Raw genomic sequence first — 17,381 nt, 5'->3', positions numbered from 1 at the left:
CTATTACTAAACAAAACTTCATCTTTACAGCCAGATAAAGGTGGGGACGCACCACAACCCGGACCAGACTGGACCCCGACCGTAGACTCTACAACTGTGTGGAGAGAAGAACACTGCTGGAGGACGTCTCTGGGCCCAGGACCCTCCGGAGCCCGGCAGGGAGCCAGCGCGGAGGCCACAGCCCAGACACGGGGCCATGCACTAGCAGTGCCACCAGCGCCCAGTCCCCCGACCCAGCAGATGTCCCCCCACTGGCAGGGGCCCTCCACGGCCTTAGAACAGCCTGTCCTCTGTGGGCTCATCACGTGCATCACCTAACATGGGCTTGTTCTGCTACATCCTGGAATGTTAGAATGAAGAACATTCTGTGAAATCCAGGAGGTCAGAGCTGGAACCGACAGAAGCACTCATGCCTACTTCACCATGGGAAATTCACCTTCTGGCTTTTCTCAAACCAAGAGGCCTCCACGGCTAAACTTAAAACTAAAAAATACTCGTGAGCGGTTCTGTGAAGCAGTTAAGACAGCAAGCATCTTTGGAGGCTGCCGTCAGGGGGTTTCCTCCATGGCTCCCGTCAAGTAAACGATGGGTTTGCCCCGCCTCCATCAGCTGCGAGACATGCGGTGACACAGGAGGCAGGTCCCCAGCCCCAGCCCCACTGTTGCCAGGAGGACAGCTGGCTCTTTGAGGGCTGACACTAGAAACCCACCCCCAGGCTAGGAGGCAGCCCCCTCATCTCTCTGTCTCTCTCTGTCACTCTGACTCCCCTCTCCCCACCAACGGAGGCTGAGGTCACGCTACACCTTATCCTCACAGCTAAAGGTCTTGAAGGGAACAGTGAGGCAGGCTTGGCCAGAGGTCGGAGACCTTCAGAAAGACCAGAAACTGAGCTTTTGAAAGGGCAGCAGTCCCAGTCCCAAGCTTCTCTTACCAGAGAAGTTTGAGTCTCGCGATAAAGGGGTGACCTGCTCAAGGGCAGAAGGTCACCCACCCAGGGAAACACTCCTGCACAAAGAAGAAACACCACCCCTAGTCCAAGGTGCTCTGGGCCTTGGGTTGGAGTAGCAGGAGAGGCAGAAGCGACTGCTCTGTCTGCGTCCCCCCAGAGGTGAGGGCCCCCAGCGCTCACCCACACCGAGTTCCCCAGGGCATGGAAGAAGGTGATCTGACCCCTGGCCCTAGGTGGGTACGGGTGGCGGTGGATGGTTTTCTGGCCTAGAACCCCGCACAGGCAGCCTTGGGCTCTCCCCCCGACGCCGGCTGCAGCTTCCTCCCCCAGGAGGGTGGGGACCAAGGGCAGCTCTCCTCCCCAGGTGAGGACCAGGTTGGTTTCCTAACTGAACATGATCTGAAGGAAGTGCAAGCCTGCCGTGTGCCCCTCATCCCTCCATCCTCCCCCACACCCTCCTCCACCACCTCCCACTCCCTGGGAAGCAATTCCGAGTATGTGCTTCAGAAAGGCTCAGAAGTCTAGAGTTTGTACCTGGCGACGGGTGTGCACTGGGTGGATTTCCCCGGTGCCTGCAGCTGTCAGGTGGCAGTCGGGGTGCTTAGCAACCCCCAAGGTCCCCAACTAAACCCTCGTGTTATGGTCACATGGGAATAAAGAAAAACAACTCCAGCTCCCTCCTCTGGGCCTCCTGCTCGACCCTAACAGGCCCGTGGAGCCAAGGAGAAGCTGGAGACAGGCCTGAAGTCCACCGGACCACCCTGTGGTCAACGCCACTGGACGGCCTAAAGCACCAGATATGCGCTGGGCAATGCAACGAGAGCCCTCACCTGCCAGGGCCACACTCACAGAGCCTCAGCTCCATGAGGTCCCATCCCTCCTGGCAGAGGAGACAAGCTGAGCACCTGCCAGGGACGAGGCCGGCGGCCCACCCACCGGGCATCACCCGCCATCAGCAGGAGGCTGCTCATCTTAGCAAAGGAGAGCCCAACCTCCCACATGACAGCAGCAAAGAGGACAGAACCAGAGGATTGGGGTGGGCTCCTGACGCCAGAGAGGAGAGTGACGGCTGGAGGCCACACACAGTGCCTCCTCCCAAAGCAGTTTAGAAGACAAGATAAACACTCACCAGCAAAAGAAAGAGTGAGACACGGACCCTGAGAACTAAATTCTGAAAGGAGGTCTCCCCTGCAAATTGGGAACTTTTAAAAAAGGCATTTAAACAAATGTGAGTACATAGGTGGCCAAACCAGCTTCTGTTTCCTCTCCCACTAGGACTTTCTGCAGCCCCTTCCAAAGCGTTTTCACATCTATCATCTCATTTTTATTCTCACAAGGGGCTTTCGCAGGAGGAAAGTGAAATGGGAGTGTGCAACCTCTCCAGTGGCCTGCACTCAGCTCCAGAGACACATCAGCTGACATTCCTGGGATGTAAAATCAGCCCAGAGCCCACACCACTCTCCACGTCAGCCCCGACGCCTGGGAAGGGAGCAAGCTCTGTCCCGACTGGAACCATGGACAAGGATACACCGGCCCCAGCCGGCTCCCATCCTGCCCCGTGGCTCCTCCTTGACCAGCGTCCCCTGGGCTGGGGCCACTGCCATGTACCAAATTGTACAATGTGGTTAATTTTATGTTATATGTTGTTCACCTCAACAAAAAGGAAAAAATAAAATCCAGCAAACCTGAAAGTCTTTTCTCGCCGAGAACCCAATTTAACACACTTTTTTTAAAATTATTTTTAAATGTAACCCCTGGATTATGGGAGGTTTTATTCTACTTCTCTGTATCTTCAAAATGTATGCAACAACAATAGTATGATGGTAGACAGTTCACTGCCTACTCTTTAGCACTGTGCTAAAAAACCCTTTACACTGAGCTTCCATAATAACCATACGAGACACGGGCATAAGACTTCAGTATCTGGTTCTGAACTGCTACATCTGAGAATAAGATGTTACTTTTATAATCAGGGTTAACACTCTTTCAAACACAGAAGAAGGAAAAAAGACTTGAAGGAATATGCCTCTATCAGTATTTTTTCTTTATACTTGTCTATTTTGATCAAATGTCATACAACATATACTGAAAAAGAAAAGAAACTCTTCCAAACCTGTGTTTACCTGGCTGTGACTTGAGCCAAATAAGGAAACAGCAGGCAACAGCCCACAGGATGTTACCACTGCCTGGGGGCCTGTTCCCTGCAGCTGGGGTTTTCAAATAGGCATCCCTGGGGGGAGCTGCAGGGTTCCAAAAGCAAAGAAGTCTTTTCTAGATAAACAAGGAAAACTTAAGTGCCTAAGTCCACCCTCATTCATTCCTGGGAAGAGAGTAAATTGTTTGAACCTCTATGAGACAATTTGGTAATATTTATCAACATGAAAATGCACATGCCTGGTTCCTCAAAAAGTTAAATACAGAGCCACCATATGACCCAGCAATTCCACTTGGGTTTATACCCCAAAGACTTGGAAAGCTGGGACTCAAACAGATACTTGTACACCAATAGTGCATGGCAGCATCAGTCACAAGAGCTAGAAGGTGGAGCCCATCAACAAATGAATGGATAAACATGGTACATACATACAAGGGCACATTATTCAACCTTAAAAAGGAATGAATTCTGATACACACTACAACATGGATGACCCTTGAAGACATTATTCTAAGTGAAATAAACCAGTCACAAAAGGACAAATATTGTAGGATTCTACTTATAGGAGGTACCTAGGACAGTCAAATTCATAAAGAAAAGTAGAATAGTGGTTGTCAGGGGCTGGGGGAGAGGAGGTCGAGGAGTTAATATTTAATGTGTACAGAGTTTCTGTTTGGGATGATGAAAAGGCTCTGAAAACGAACAGTGGTGATGGCAGCGCAATGTTGTGAAGGTACTTAATGTCACTGAACTCATACACTTCAAAATGATTAAAATGGTAAATGTTATCTTCTGTATATTTTACCACAGTAAATATGCATATATATATATATACACACACGTATGTATACACATACACACACATATATATACACATATATAATTTTTAAAATGCACATGCCCTTTGATCCAGCAATTCCACTTCTAGGTTTTGCGTTTTCAGATATATTGGTACACGTATAATATGGTGTCCCTATAAAGATGTCTATTACAGCAATGTTTGCAGTAGCAAAAAACTGGAAATAACCTAAATGTCTACCTACAGGAGCCCTTTTAAATAAATGATGTTACCTCTATACAGTGGAATACAGTACCGTCACAAAAGGCATGAGGCAATTGCAATATGGACTTAGAACCCTCTCTAAGGGATTAGGTGAATAGATGGAGTGCAGAGGAGTGAACATACTACCATTTGTGTGTGAAAAGTCTGTACAGGCACAGCTCAGAGATACTGCGGGTTCAGTTCCAGAACACTGCAATAAACCTAACATCGAGATAAAGCGAATACTGCAATAAAGCGAATACGTGAACTTTTTTGGTTTCCCAGTGCATATAAAAGTTACGTTCGCACTATTCTGTAGTCTATTAAGTGTGCAATAGCATATCAAAAAAAAAACAATGCATGTATCTTAATTTTAAAAAAGACTTCATTGCTAAAAATCGTTAACAATCACCTAATCCTTCAGCGAGCCGTGATCTTTTTGCTGGCAGAGGGTCTTGCCTTGATGTTGATGCTGCTGACTGATCAGTGGTAGCTGCTGAAGGTGGCGGTAGCTGTGGCAATGTCGTCTTAGAACTAGACGGCAACGAAGTCTGCGGCGTCAATGGACGCTTCCTTTCACAAATGGTTTCTCTGTAGCATGTAATGCTGTTTGATGGCATCTTACCAACAGTAAAACTTCTTTCAGAACTGGAGTCAATCCTCTCAAACCCTGCCGCTGTCTTATCACTGAATTTAGGTAATATTCTAAATTCTTTGATGTCATTTCAACAACCTTCACAGCATCTTTACCAGGAGTAGAATCTACCTCAAGAAACCATCCTCTCTGCTCATTTGTAAGAAGCAACACTTTATCCATTAGTTTCATCAGCAATTCAGTCACATCTTCAGCCTTCACTTCTTTTTTTTAAAAATAAATTGATTTATTTTGTTTATTTATTTTTGGCTGCGTTGGGTCTTCGTTGCTGTGCACGGGCTTTCTCTAGTGCAGCGAGCGGGGGCTGCTCTTTGTTGCGGTGCACGGTCTTCTCACTGCGGTGGCTTCTCTTGTTGCGGTGTGTGGTCTTCTCATTGTGGTGGCTTCTTTTGTTGCGGAGCATGGGCTCTAGGCACGTGGGCTTCAGTAGTTGTGGCACACGGGCTCAGTAGTTGTGGCTCACGGGCTCTAGAACACAGGCTCAGTAGTTGTGGCGCAGGGGCTTAGTTGCTCTGCGGCATGTGGGATCTTCCCAGACCAGGGCTCGAACCTGTGTCCCCTGCATTGGCAGGTGGATTCCTAACCACTGTGCCATCAGGGAAGTCCAGGCCTCCACTTCTAATTCTAGTTCTCTTGCTATTTCCACCACGTCTGCAGTTACTTCCTCCACTGAAGTCTTGAACCCCTCAGTCATTCACAAAGGTTAGAATCAGCTTCTTCCAATCTCCTGTTAATATTGATAGTTCAACCTCTTCACATGAGTCACGAATGTTCTTAATGGCATCTAGAATAAAGAATCCTTTCCGGAAGGTTCTCAATTTACTTTGCCCAGATCTATCAGAGGAATCACTCTCTATGGCAGCTGTAGCCTTACAAAATGTATTTCTTAAATAATGAGACCTGCAAGTTGAAATTACTCCTTGATCCATGGGCTGCAGAATGGATGTTATGTTGGCAGGCATGAAAACAACAGTAATCTCCTGGTCCATCTCCATCAGAGTTCTTGGGTGACCAGGTGCATTGTCATTGTGCAGTAATATTTTGAAAGGAATCTTTTTTTCTGAGCATTAGGTCTCAACAGGTCTTAGCATAATTCTTAAGGGCCCTAGGATTTTCAGAACGGTAAATAAGCATTGGTTTCGACTTCAAGTCACCAGCTGCATTAGCCCCCAATAAGAAAGTCAGCTCATTCTTTGAAGCTTTGGAGCCAGGCATTGACTTTTCCTCTCTAGCTATGAAAGTCCTAGATGACATCTTCTTCTAATAGAAGGCTGTTTCATCTACACTGAAAACCCACTGTTTAGTGTAGCCACCTTCATTAATGATCTTAGCTAGATCTTCTGGATAACTTGCTATAGCTTCTACACCAGCACTTGCTGCTTCATCTTGCATTTTCATGTTATGGAGACGGCTTCTTCCTTAGAACTCAGACCTCAGGAACCAACCTCTGCTAGCTTCAGTCTTTTCTTCTGCAGCTTCCTCACCTCTCTCAGCCTTCACAGAACTGAAGAGAGTTAGGGCCTTGCTCTGGATTAGGCTTTGGCTTAAGGGAATGTTGCGGCTGGTTTGTTCTTCTACCCAGACCACTAAAACTTTCTCCATATCAGCGATAAGACTCTCTTGCTTTCTCATCATTCTTGTGTTTACTGAAGTAGCACTTTTAATTTCCTTCAAGAACATTTCCATGGGCTTCCCTGGTGGCGCAGTGGTTGAGAGTCCGCCTGCCGATGCAGGGGACGCGGGTGCGTGCCCCGGTCCGGGAAGATCCCACATGCCGCGGAGCGGCTGGGCCCGTGAGCCATGGCCTCTGAGCCTGTGCGTCCGGAGCCTGTGCTCTGCAACGGGAGAGGCCACAACAGTGAGGGGCCCGCGTACCGCAAAAAAAAAAAAAAAAAAAAAAAGAACTTTTCCTTTGAGTTTACAACTTGGCTAACTGGTGCAAGAGGCCTGGCTTCTGGCCTATCTTGGCTTTCGACATGCCTTCCTCACTAAAGCTAATCATTTCCAGCTTTTGATTTAAAGTGAGAAATATGTGACTCTTCCTTTCACTTGAACACTTAGAGGTCACTGTAGGGTTATTAATTGGCCTGATTTCAATATTGTTGTATCTCAGAAAATAGGGCACCCGAGGAGAGGGAGAGAGATGGAATGGCCGGTCAGTGGAGCAGTCAGAACACACATATTTATTAAGTTTGCCGTATCACAGGGGCGCAGTTCGTGGTCCCCCAAAACAATTACAATAGTAATATCAAAGATCACTGATCACAGATCAACACAACAAATATAATAATAATGAAAAAGTTTGAAATACTGTGAGAATTACCAAAATGTGACCCAGACACATGAAATGAGCAAATGCTGTTGGAAAAAATGGTGCTGATAGACTTGCTTGATTCAGGGTGGCCACAAACTTTCTTTTCCTTTTCTTTTTTTTTTTTTTTGGCCACACCATGGCTTGTGGGATCTTAGTTCCCAAACCAGCAATTGAACCCGGGACCTCGGCAGTGAAAGCACAGAGTCCTAACCACTGGACTGCCAGGGAACTGCCGCCACAAACTTTCAATTTGTTAAAAAAAATTCAATATCTGCACAGTACAATCAAAAAGTGAAGTGCAATAAAGCAAGGGGTGCCTATATACAATGATTTGGAAATAGAATAGCTCTGAAAGGATACACAACAGAGATGACAGTGGTTGCCTGAGGGATGGGAAAGTAGATGATATACAGAGGGAAACTTACTTTCTATGGTACAATTTTTTTCATACCTGTGTAATTTTATAATATGTACACTTCTGGCTACTCTGAAATAAACTTTAAAATATTTTAAGTAATGTCCAACTCTTGCTTCTTATAGAGGAGTTTATATCAGATCAACCCTTTAGCCAAGGATAAAATCCGGATAAAACACAAAAGAACAGCTATCTGAAGGCAATAGGAAACAACCAACACAGCTAGGACTTCAGGACACAAGCTCTCTGAGGGAAAGGAGACACATTTAAGTGAGCCCAACACACTCTGCCACTTTTTCCCTTGAGACCAGGGTTGAGAGTCTGAACAGACAGCAATGGCTAGAGCTTCCGAGGGGCTGGAGAAACAATAACTGGTGAACAAGGATTCCAACGCAGAGTAGAGGGGTGAGATCCTGGACAGAAGAGAACCATAGAAAAGTAAGCCTGACTTTCTCTACAACTACTCCCCTTGAGGCATTTGCCAATCCCTAAGCCGTATGGGGCAAGAGACCGAAAATCCAAGCAGAAAGTGACAGAAAGGAGGCTAAAAATCAAAGGATAGTTTTGGCAGTCTCTTAATGCTGAGGAATTCAGGGTCCCTCAAGAGGAGGACACCCTTTCAGTCAAGACCCCTGAAGGGGTATTTCCTAAGAGTAGGCACAGAACAGAAACAGACCAGCTCACTGAACCCAGCTTTAAATCTTCTCACCCCCACATGGGATCAATCTGAGCTAACCCTACTATAACCATCTGCTGCGAGAAAAGTAATCCTGTCTGGAGAGACACAACATCATTTAGGGTTGCTATTATTTTCCATATGCAATATCCAGTGTTAATTAAAAGTCCAGGATGCCATAAGACAGGACCAAAAGTCAAGAGAGAAAAGCAGACCCATCAGTATTCTGATACCATGGTTGTCAAAGACTTTAAAATAAATGTTTAATATGGTTCTAAAAATAGATGACAAAATGGGGAACTTAACCAGAGAATTCAAATCTATTTTTTAAAATCAAATGGAAAATTTTTTAAAATAAAATAAAATGGAAATTCTAGAACTGAAAAAAGTACAATACTGAAGTTAAGGATTCAAGAGACGAGCTCAACCACTGAGTTGACAAAGCAGAAGAGAGGATTAGTAAACTGAAAGTTAGGTCAGTAAAAATATTCAGTCTGAAGCACAGAAAGAAAAAAAGGAAGATCCAGACATTTATGGAACATGGTAGAAATGTCTAATAAAGATATCTAGAGTCATAGAAGGAAAGGACAGAATGACGGAGAAGCTACTGGCTAAAAATTTTCATCAAGCCATCAGTGCAAGAAGCTCTTTGAGCACAAAACAGGGTAACTTCAAAAGAAAACTCCTAGGCAAAACTAAAACCAAAGACAAAAAAAAAAAACCAGTAAAAGCAACCAGAGGAAAATAATATGCATTAGTTTAAAAGGAGCAACAGCATTATCGTACAACATGGGAAATATAGCCAATATTTTATAATAACTATAAATGGAGTATAATCTTTAAAAATTGTGAATCACTATATTGTACATCTGTAACTTACATAATATTATACAGCAACCATACTTCAAAAAATAAATAACAAAAGGAGCAACACTATGTCCTACAGCTGGAAGCCTGAGGATAATAGAAAGACACCTTCAAAGGGCAGAAAGTAAAAATCCAGAAACCTTCAATTCTATATTTGATAAAAAATGACTTTCAAAATTGAAATAAAAATAAACACACTTTGGGCTTCCCTGGTGGTGCAGTGGTTGAGAGTCTGCCTGCCGATGCAGGGGACACGGGTTCGTGCCCCGGTCCGGGAGGATCCCACATGCCGCGGAGCAGCTGGGCCCGTGAGCCATGGCCACTGGGCCTGTGCGTCCGGAGCCTGTGCTCCGCAACGGGAGAGGCCACAGCAGTGAGAGGCCCATGTACCGCAAAAAAAAAAAAAAGGAAAAAAAACCCAAAAAAACCCCCACACTTCTAGCAATTAGAAATGGAGAGAATTTAGTGCCAACAGACCGACTTGAAAAGCAATATTAAAAGGAATTCCTCAAGAAGATGGAAGCACAGCAATGAAGAAGAAATGGAGTGTAACTGAGAGGGTAAAATATGGGCAAACGTAGGTAATGAATATTAACTGCAGAAGACTATAGCTTTATGAGACTGTTTTGTGGGGCTTAAAACATACGTTGAATTACATTACATTACAATCGAATTACATAATTACATAAAATACAATCGAATCACAATGTTGTACATGTGAAGCTAACAAAATATTGTAAATCATCTATACCCCAATTTTTTTTAAAAACCTGAAATAAATAAATAATAAAATAAAATATATTACAGTGGCCAGAAAGTATTGGGGAGGGGAATTAAGTGTTGTGAGGTCTTTGCACTGTGACCAAAGACGCAAAAAATACTTTGGGGTAGATGCAAATGAATCCTAATTGACATTTATTGACCTTATTTCATTTTTGAAAGACATTTTGATACATTTTGTAGAATACACATTATTCTTTTTTTTTTTTTTTTGCGGTACGCAGGCCTCTCACCGTTGTGGCCTCTCTCATTGCGGAGCACAGGCTCCAGACGTGCAGGCTCAGCGGCCATGGCTCACGGGCCCAGCCGCTCTGCGGCATTTGGGATCTTCCCGGACCGGGGCACAAACCCGTGTCCCCTGCATCGGCAGGCGGACTCTCAACCACTGCGCCACCAGGGAAGCCCCAATATACATTATTCTTAACTGCATCAAAACCAATCACATACTAGGTCAAAAATCAAGTTTCAACAAATTTCAAAGGGCTAAAATCGTGCAGAGCATATTCTTTGACTGCAGTCAAATGAAACTAAAAATCAATAATAAAAAGATAACTTTTAAACATTCCCCAGATATTTGGAAATTAATGTACTCCTAAATAGCTCATGGATCAAAGGCATCTCAATGGATTTAGAAAATATAAATTTTAGAATTTAGAAAACGGAACTAAATGACAACAGGGATATGACATATCAAAACTTGTGGGATAAAGCCAAAGCACTGTAATGAGGAAAATCTATAGCATACGTACACGTTTTAGAAAAGAAATGCTAGAAATTAGCTATACCAGTTCCATTTCGAGAAGGTAAAAAAGAACACTAAATTAATCCCAAAGAAAGGAAATACAAAGTTAGAAGCATAAATTAATCGATTATAGAAATGCAAAAAGAACCAAAAAGGTGTTTCACTGAAAAGGCCAAAACATTAATAAACCTTAGTAGGACAAATTAAGAAAACATTTAAAAACAGAAGGCACAAATTACCAATATCAGTAATGAAAAAAGGAACTCAAATCCCATACACAATGACACATAAAAAGAAAATATAATGAACATTATGTCAAAAATATGAAAACTTAGATGAAATGGACAAGTTCTTGAAACAACAATAACTTTCCAAAACTCATGCAAAAAGAAATTGTAGAACGTTCTATCTTTAGATGAAACAACCTTCTCATAAAGAAAACTCCAGACCCAATAAGGCTCCACTAGTGAATTCTTCTAAACATTAAAGGAATAACCTAAATCGTCCTTAAACTTTTCCAGGGATTAGAAAGAGGGAACATTTCTCCAATTAATAAGTCTGGCATAACCATGATACCCAAACCTGTCAAGGACATGGAAAGAAAGTTAAAATGGCAAGCAGCTCTCATGTCCACAGTCACAAAAGCACCCAGGGGTGGTTCTCTCAGCCAGACCCCAGGCTCCCCGCACTGATCCTGCCCAAAGGGGCATTAGAAAGTGGGCCTTGTGGCCTCTGTACCTCAGCCTGACCATCACTGTTTCCAGCTTTATTGGTTACAAAGCACCTCTGTGTTTCCCATCTGACCCTCAGCAAGATGAGTATCAACATCTCTATTTTGGAGTATCAATACCCCCACTTCACAGATGAGGGAAGTGAGGCTCTATGGGGTGGATAACTTGTCTAAATCATCCACCCAGAGACTAACAGATCCAGGGTGAGAATCAGGGCCTTCCTCACCACACCAGGAGGCCCCTACCAAGCACTACTGAACGTAATTGAAGATGTCCTGGGTTATACATTACGAGACAGACAAGATGAACACAGATGGGTATGCTGAAAACTGCATAGACTATATAAAAAAAACCTCCCCAGTCTAGCTCAGTGGTGACACATGCATTTTTTTTTAATGTAGAGAACCCAGAGGGCTGCCTCCACATTACGAGAGATCAAATGCAAACAAGAACCAAGACAGTATAAAAAGCAGAAACTAAAGAATGCCTTTGAAGGAACTCAATAAAGCCAGTAAAGCTTTACTGAGGATTCTTTAAATACGTTCCAGCCGCAGCAGCTCCTCGGTAACCACAGGACACAGGCCCGAGGAGAAGGGGACGAATATGACGGGCCCTTTGTCACAACGGAGGTAGGAAGGTTCCCCTTCTAAAACCCGTCTTCTGAAAGAGATGAGTCCGAGGCCCAGCTCAGGAGCTTCTAGATCTCACTGGTAAACAGAGAGAGAAAGAACCTCCCAGGACAAAGCTAGGACACATCAGCTAAATGACTCAGTGTGTGCCTTCAAATAGCACTGTCTAGAGAACATGAGGCCCACCAGTGGGGCCCCCCGAAACTAAGGCCCCACCCACCTGGGTGGCAGGGTCTATGAAAACGGCAATTTCAGTGAACCCACTGAACCCAGAGCAAAGAGCACCACCTGAACACAAAATGACATGGTTCCCAGAGCAGAGAAATCATATGTTTTCAACCTATTGAGTTTGTTTGTTCAGGGCAAGTCAACCTATGGATAACAGGAAACTGGTGGATGTAATTTCTGAAATCCTTCAAAAAGCATGTGAGATGAACCCAGACCAAAAACTATTTAAAAGACTGAGTCACATGAGAGCGGGGAGTCTCTGCAGTGGATCAGGCTGGAGTAAAGCCAGTAACAAAAGAGAGGCGACAGCAGGCAGGCAGTTCTCTTGATGGAAAAATGTAAACAGCGGGCTCCCCAGGGGCTGGGCTCAGTTTTAGGTCTTCACAAATGACTTAGCGGGAGAAGGCAGTGGGGAGATTTCCCTGAGCCTGTGGGAGGAGGGGTGAGGGGCTGATAGACTTCACACACAGGGCCCCCGAGGCCAGGGGATGGGTCTCCCACCCCTACCCCACCGCAGGGAGAGGAGCCCTGAGAACAAAGTAGGTGAGCGATCTGCCCAGGGGGGTGTGGCAGAGGGAGCGGGGAGAGGAATAACACAGAGTGATGCCTCCAGAGAAAAAGAATTCACATGGAGCCCTGGGGTACCCACAGCAACTGGGTTCACGCCCTTCCGACAGGCCCCCAACCCAGGCTCCAGGCCGGCACTGCCCCAAGGCCACCCCCAAAGAGCCTCACCTGCTGCTGGCTCTGCTCCTCCAGGTTCATCTTCACCTCCAGCGACTGGCGGGCCTCCAGGAAGGCCTTGCGGTGCTTGCGGTCCGCCATGTAGTAGGACATGATGCCCACAACGATGGCGCACAGGTAGAGGAAGACATTGGCCAGAATCTGTATCCAGAGGAGGAAGACAGGAAAGGACAATGGTCAAGGCATGTCTGCAGGAGAAGGACGGAGGAGGTGGGCAGGTGGTGACCAAAATCCAACTGCAAGTTGCCCACTGTCCAGGGAGGTCCCCAGCAAAGCTTCTGACCTCGAGGGGGTATTCAGATCCCTGAAGTAGACCCTGCCCCATCACCATGGATGAGTGAGGGGACTGCTGTTCTCCCTTCCACCTTTTCATGGTAGGGAAGCTGGCCAATCCTGCCCACCTGTGCAGCCTGAGCAGTCCTTCTGCTACTCATCTATTCACTCACTCACTTGTTCAACCACCACTTACTGCACCCTTACTTCATAGGCGCATTTAGGTACTGTGCTGATTAGCTGGGGAGGAAAGTGAACCAAGCCCAGATCTACTGGCCAGGGGTGTAGAATCCTAACAGCTACAGATCATATGGAAGGTCACAGGAGACCAGAAGAGGTCCTGGGCTGATTTAGTTGTCACGATGCCACCTAACACGTGTGCCGCAGGCTACAGGCTTCTGGGATTCACATGCAACCTCTGAGCCAACGCCACCTGCCCGCAGGTGAGAGGGTGGCCAGTACCAACATCCAGGTCTCATGAAGAACTGAAGCTCCAGGAAGGGGAAGAGGCAGGTGGGATCTGACGTCTGTCCGGTGAGCTCAGTGCATGGGCACCAAGGGCTTCTTTGGGCATCGAGAACCTGCTCCCCCACCCCTGGCACCCTGCGGGCTGGCCTAGGTGTCCTTGGTCCCCAGCCCGCTCCCACAGGCCGCCAGAGGTAACCTCAGCTATGGACCTGACATTCAAACCCCCCCTGACTTCCTGGCGCTGTCTGCTGCCGGCTCCGATCCTTGACCTGACTGGGCCCCATCTGGGGCTGGACCAGGTTCTAATTCCTCCCACTTCTCCAAGACCACTGGCCATGAAGCTTCTCCAACAAGGCTCGTTTCCACGTCTGGTGCCTCCCACTCCCCTGAGGCTGCCCCACGCTCCCTGCCTTGATTCCCTGAGGTCCTGCCAGAGGTGGACAGACCCCTCCTCCCAAGGGTGTGGTTTCCAGAGCAGAAGTTGGAAGTTGAGAGGCAGGAAGGGAGACAGAAGTTCTTAGTTTCTGACCCTAGGGGAAGAAAAGATTGGCCCAGCGGAACATAATAAATTCTGGGGTAGGTGAAAAATGCAGGGAAGTCAATTTTACATGTTGAAACAAGATAGTTTAATAGACAATAAGGCAAGTTAATTCTAACATTAATTTCCTGGGTACTCTTGGTTATGCTGTATCCCTCTGACTGTTTTTATGTTTCATTGTGGCTTTTGGTCGAAACTAACCAGGAGGACCTACGACCCCCCGCAAAAGCTTCCTGAAGAGTCTGTACTTGGGCACCAGTCTAAGCCCAGGGGGCACTCAACAAAGGCCCGCTGAGCAATGAATTGATTAGTAGGTGAGGTGTGTCTTGGTGCGGGTCATCCAATCACTGGGTGAAGATTTCACGAGCTTCTTAGATGGCTGGTTCTAGCAACTAACAACCAGCTGTGTTCTTGGGCCTGGGCAGCCTGATCGCCTACACCGCCTGCGGGGCAAGCAGGGCATTTCAAAGTCCTGTAGGACGGCTCCTGCACCTTCTTCTGGACCGTGACCACCCATTCCCATCGGAGTGGTCAGTAATACTGAGTATGCTCTCAGGCCACTTCCTAAACATCTGATGATCGGGAAAGCTGCCAATTTATCATTCACGTTCAGCGAGTCAAAGCAAATCACACAGATCGCTGGGTCTCAAAGCCAGTCTAGCCTGAGGTCTAGGAACCTCCACCTCCTGTGGGGTCTTTAGAAACCTGCGCAACTCCAAGTTCATGGTGCAGGAAGCTGTTCAAGGTCAGGCGCACCCCGTGCGTCCTCACCAAGCAGTGGCACTCCATCGAAGCCCACGTGGGGTCCAGACACAGCAGCCACCGGGCCAAGGGTCTCCGGGCTGACGGGGCTTGGGGTCCTGGAGGGCGAGGGAGGAGCCACACGTCTGGACCCCACACCTGCCAGTGTCAGCAACTGAACCAGGGGCTCCAGACAAGGCAGGCTGACCTGGGGCCACAGGCCTGTTTCTGCCCTGGCCACAACCAGCCTGGGCTGTCACACGGCTGGGGACAGAGCTCCTCACTCAGGGGTCTTCCTGACCACCTCACGAGGATGCATGAGGCGGGCTCTGTAAAATGTACAGTGCTGAGCTGCTGTCGTTCCCCACAGGGCATCCACCTAAGAAAACCAAACCTGCAGGCAGGCTGTCAGAGAGCAACTCTAGTGGAAAAGTTTCAAACCAAAGATTATAATACAAAAAATAAGAGGACTCAGGGACTCCCCTGGTGGCACAGTGGTTAAGAATCCACCTGCCAATGCGGGGGACACGGGTTTGAGCCCTGGTCCGGGAAGATCCCACATGCCACGGAGCAAATAAGCCCGTTCGCCACAACTACTGAGCCTGCGCTCTAAAGCCCGCGAGCCAGAACTACTGAGCCCACGCACCTAGAGCCCGTGCTCCACAAGAGAAGCCACCGCAATGAGAAGCCCGCGCACCACAAACAAGAGTAGCCCCCGCTTGCTGCAACTAGAGAAAGCCCGCGCGCAGCAACGAAGACCCAACACAGCCAAAAATAAATAAATAAAAATAAATTAATTAATTAAAAAAAAAGAGGATTCAGGTTGGGTTCACGCCTGGGGAATGTCTAGGCAGGACAGCATTCCTTTCACTGAAGTGCACATTTTAAAATAAAATCTACTTTTGCACTCACTTGTAGGTACAGATGATCTAGAAAGTAAATTTAAGAGGAGCGCTGGACTCCAGTACTGCCCCTCGCTAGCCGGGTGGCTGCCAGGTCACATAACCTCCCTGAGCTCACTTCATCATCTATGAGCGAGGGAGGGACTGACTCATCTGGAAGACCCCTCGGTCCTGACGCTGGTCCTCATCAGACCTCACTTCTGAGGGCAAAGGCTGGGATCGGAGATGAACCTGGTCCCGAGAGGCCAGGGGAAGGAGAGCAGGTCAGTTCCAAGTTGGCCAGAGCGCCACGCTGCCTCCCGGGCCCTGGGCATCCCCGGACCCAGGGCATCCCCGGACCCAGAGGCCTCATCCCCTTCCTGACCTGCACTCTCGGCTGCAGGGATGCGGAGGGAAACGGCCACATCTGGACCATGTGCTGCAGAGTCAGGTGGGTCCTGCAGGTGCCATCCATGCCAGGGAACTCCCTCCCGCCTTCCAGTGAGCACAGCTGTTTCCAGACAATTCTCCCGACAGTCCCAGGCCTTGGGTCTCCTGGAGCTCCCCCAATTCTCTAAACTTGCCTCAGCTGAAGAAACGGCCCTCAGGGCGCTGCTGCTCTGGTCCACCCGACCTGTCTCCAGGGCTACAGGCCCAGAAGGAGTGCGGCAACCCCCCGGTACCAGGCACGGTGGGGTGAGAGGCTCAGCCTCCAAGTCCAGGGCACAAATCCACTAAGGCAAGGAGACCTCCAGCCGAGGAAGCAGGGGTTCGCTCTGGGGAGGAGGGCTGGGGACGGAGCAGGAGCTGCACTGCAACACGGTCCCCTGGGGTGATGGGGGCCCAGAGGTGCACAGGTGACCGGCGGGGCGGGGGAGGGTGTGGACAGCAGTCCCCGCGTGCAGCCAGGGCCGGGAGCCCCTGATCCTGGCCTGTTTCCTCACCCGTAACATCCTCTCACATCACAACCTTACGTTCTAGACACGGTCACACACTTCACCCACCTCATCTCGTTTAATCTTCACAAGGCAGGTGACATTATTCCAATTTTACAGGAGAAGGAATTGAGATTAAGCAAGGGCTCAAAACTAGAGGATAAGGTTTCTTCCTGCACTCATCTCATTACTCTCTGGTGCAAAACCCCACCCTACAAGCACCCCTCAGCTAACTTACATATTTATAACCCCACCTTTCCCCAGAAAGGCTATTAGATATTTTCTAAAACTAAAATTAAAATTTCCACCAAAATACCAGCCCTAAAGCACTTATTGTGAGCTGCTTGCATTTTTAATCTGAAACATCTACAGATTTCCACAACTTCCATACACATGGGTGGTCATTAGCTCTAGGCTCAGAAATCCCTAAATTATGCCTGTAAGTGTGTCTCACTTAGCAAAAGGGATGTGCTCCTCCTAACACACTTGGAAAAAATGAGTTGTGCTCCTTCGGCAGTGAGCCCCGAACAGCGCCAGCGCTGAGGAATCGACGGTGACCAGGACGCCACCGCGGAGCCCGGGAGCCCAGCGCTGCCGGAGCAGGTCCAGGTCAGGCCA

General features: G+C 47.6%; 1 protein-coding gene across 8 annotated transcripts in view; it reads right to left on the bottom strand.

The window, feature by feature from the left end:
• The window catches only part of ADCY3 (adenylate cyclase 3), a 98,586-nt gene that overhangs the window by 51,148 nt on the left and 30,057 nt on the right, over nucleotides 1–17,381 (bottom strand). For all 8 annotated transcript variants that reach the window (XM_060169738.1, XM_060169735.1, XM_060169736.1 and 5 more), the window contains exon 3: nucleotides 12,919–13,068. In XM_060169738.1, the coding sequence (XP_060025721.1) occupies nucleotides 12,919–13,068 (150 nt within the window). The remainder of the gene's footprint in view (nucleotides 1–12,918; nucleotides 13,069–17,381) is intronic.

The sequence above is a fragment of the Lagenorhynchus albirostris genome, chromosome 13, assembly GCF_949774975.1.
Source record: "Lagenorhynchus albirostris chromosome 13, mLagAlb1.1, whole genome shotgun sequence".
Classification (NCBI taxonomy): Eukaryota; Metazoa; Chordata; class Mammalia; order Artiodactyla; family Delphinidae; genus Lagenorhynchus; species Lagenorhynchus albirostris.
This window is presented reverse-complemented; position numbering and strand designations above follow the sequence as displayed.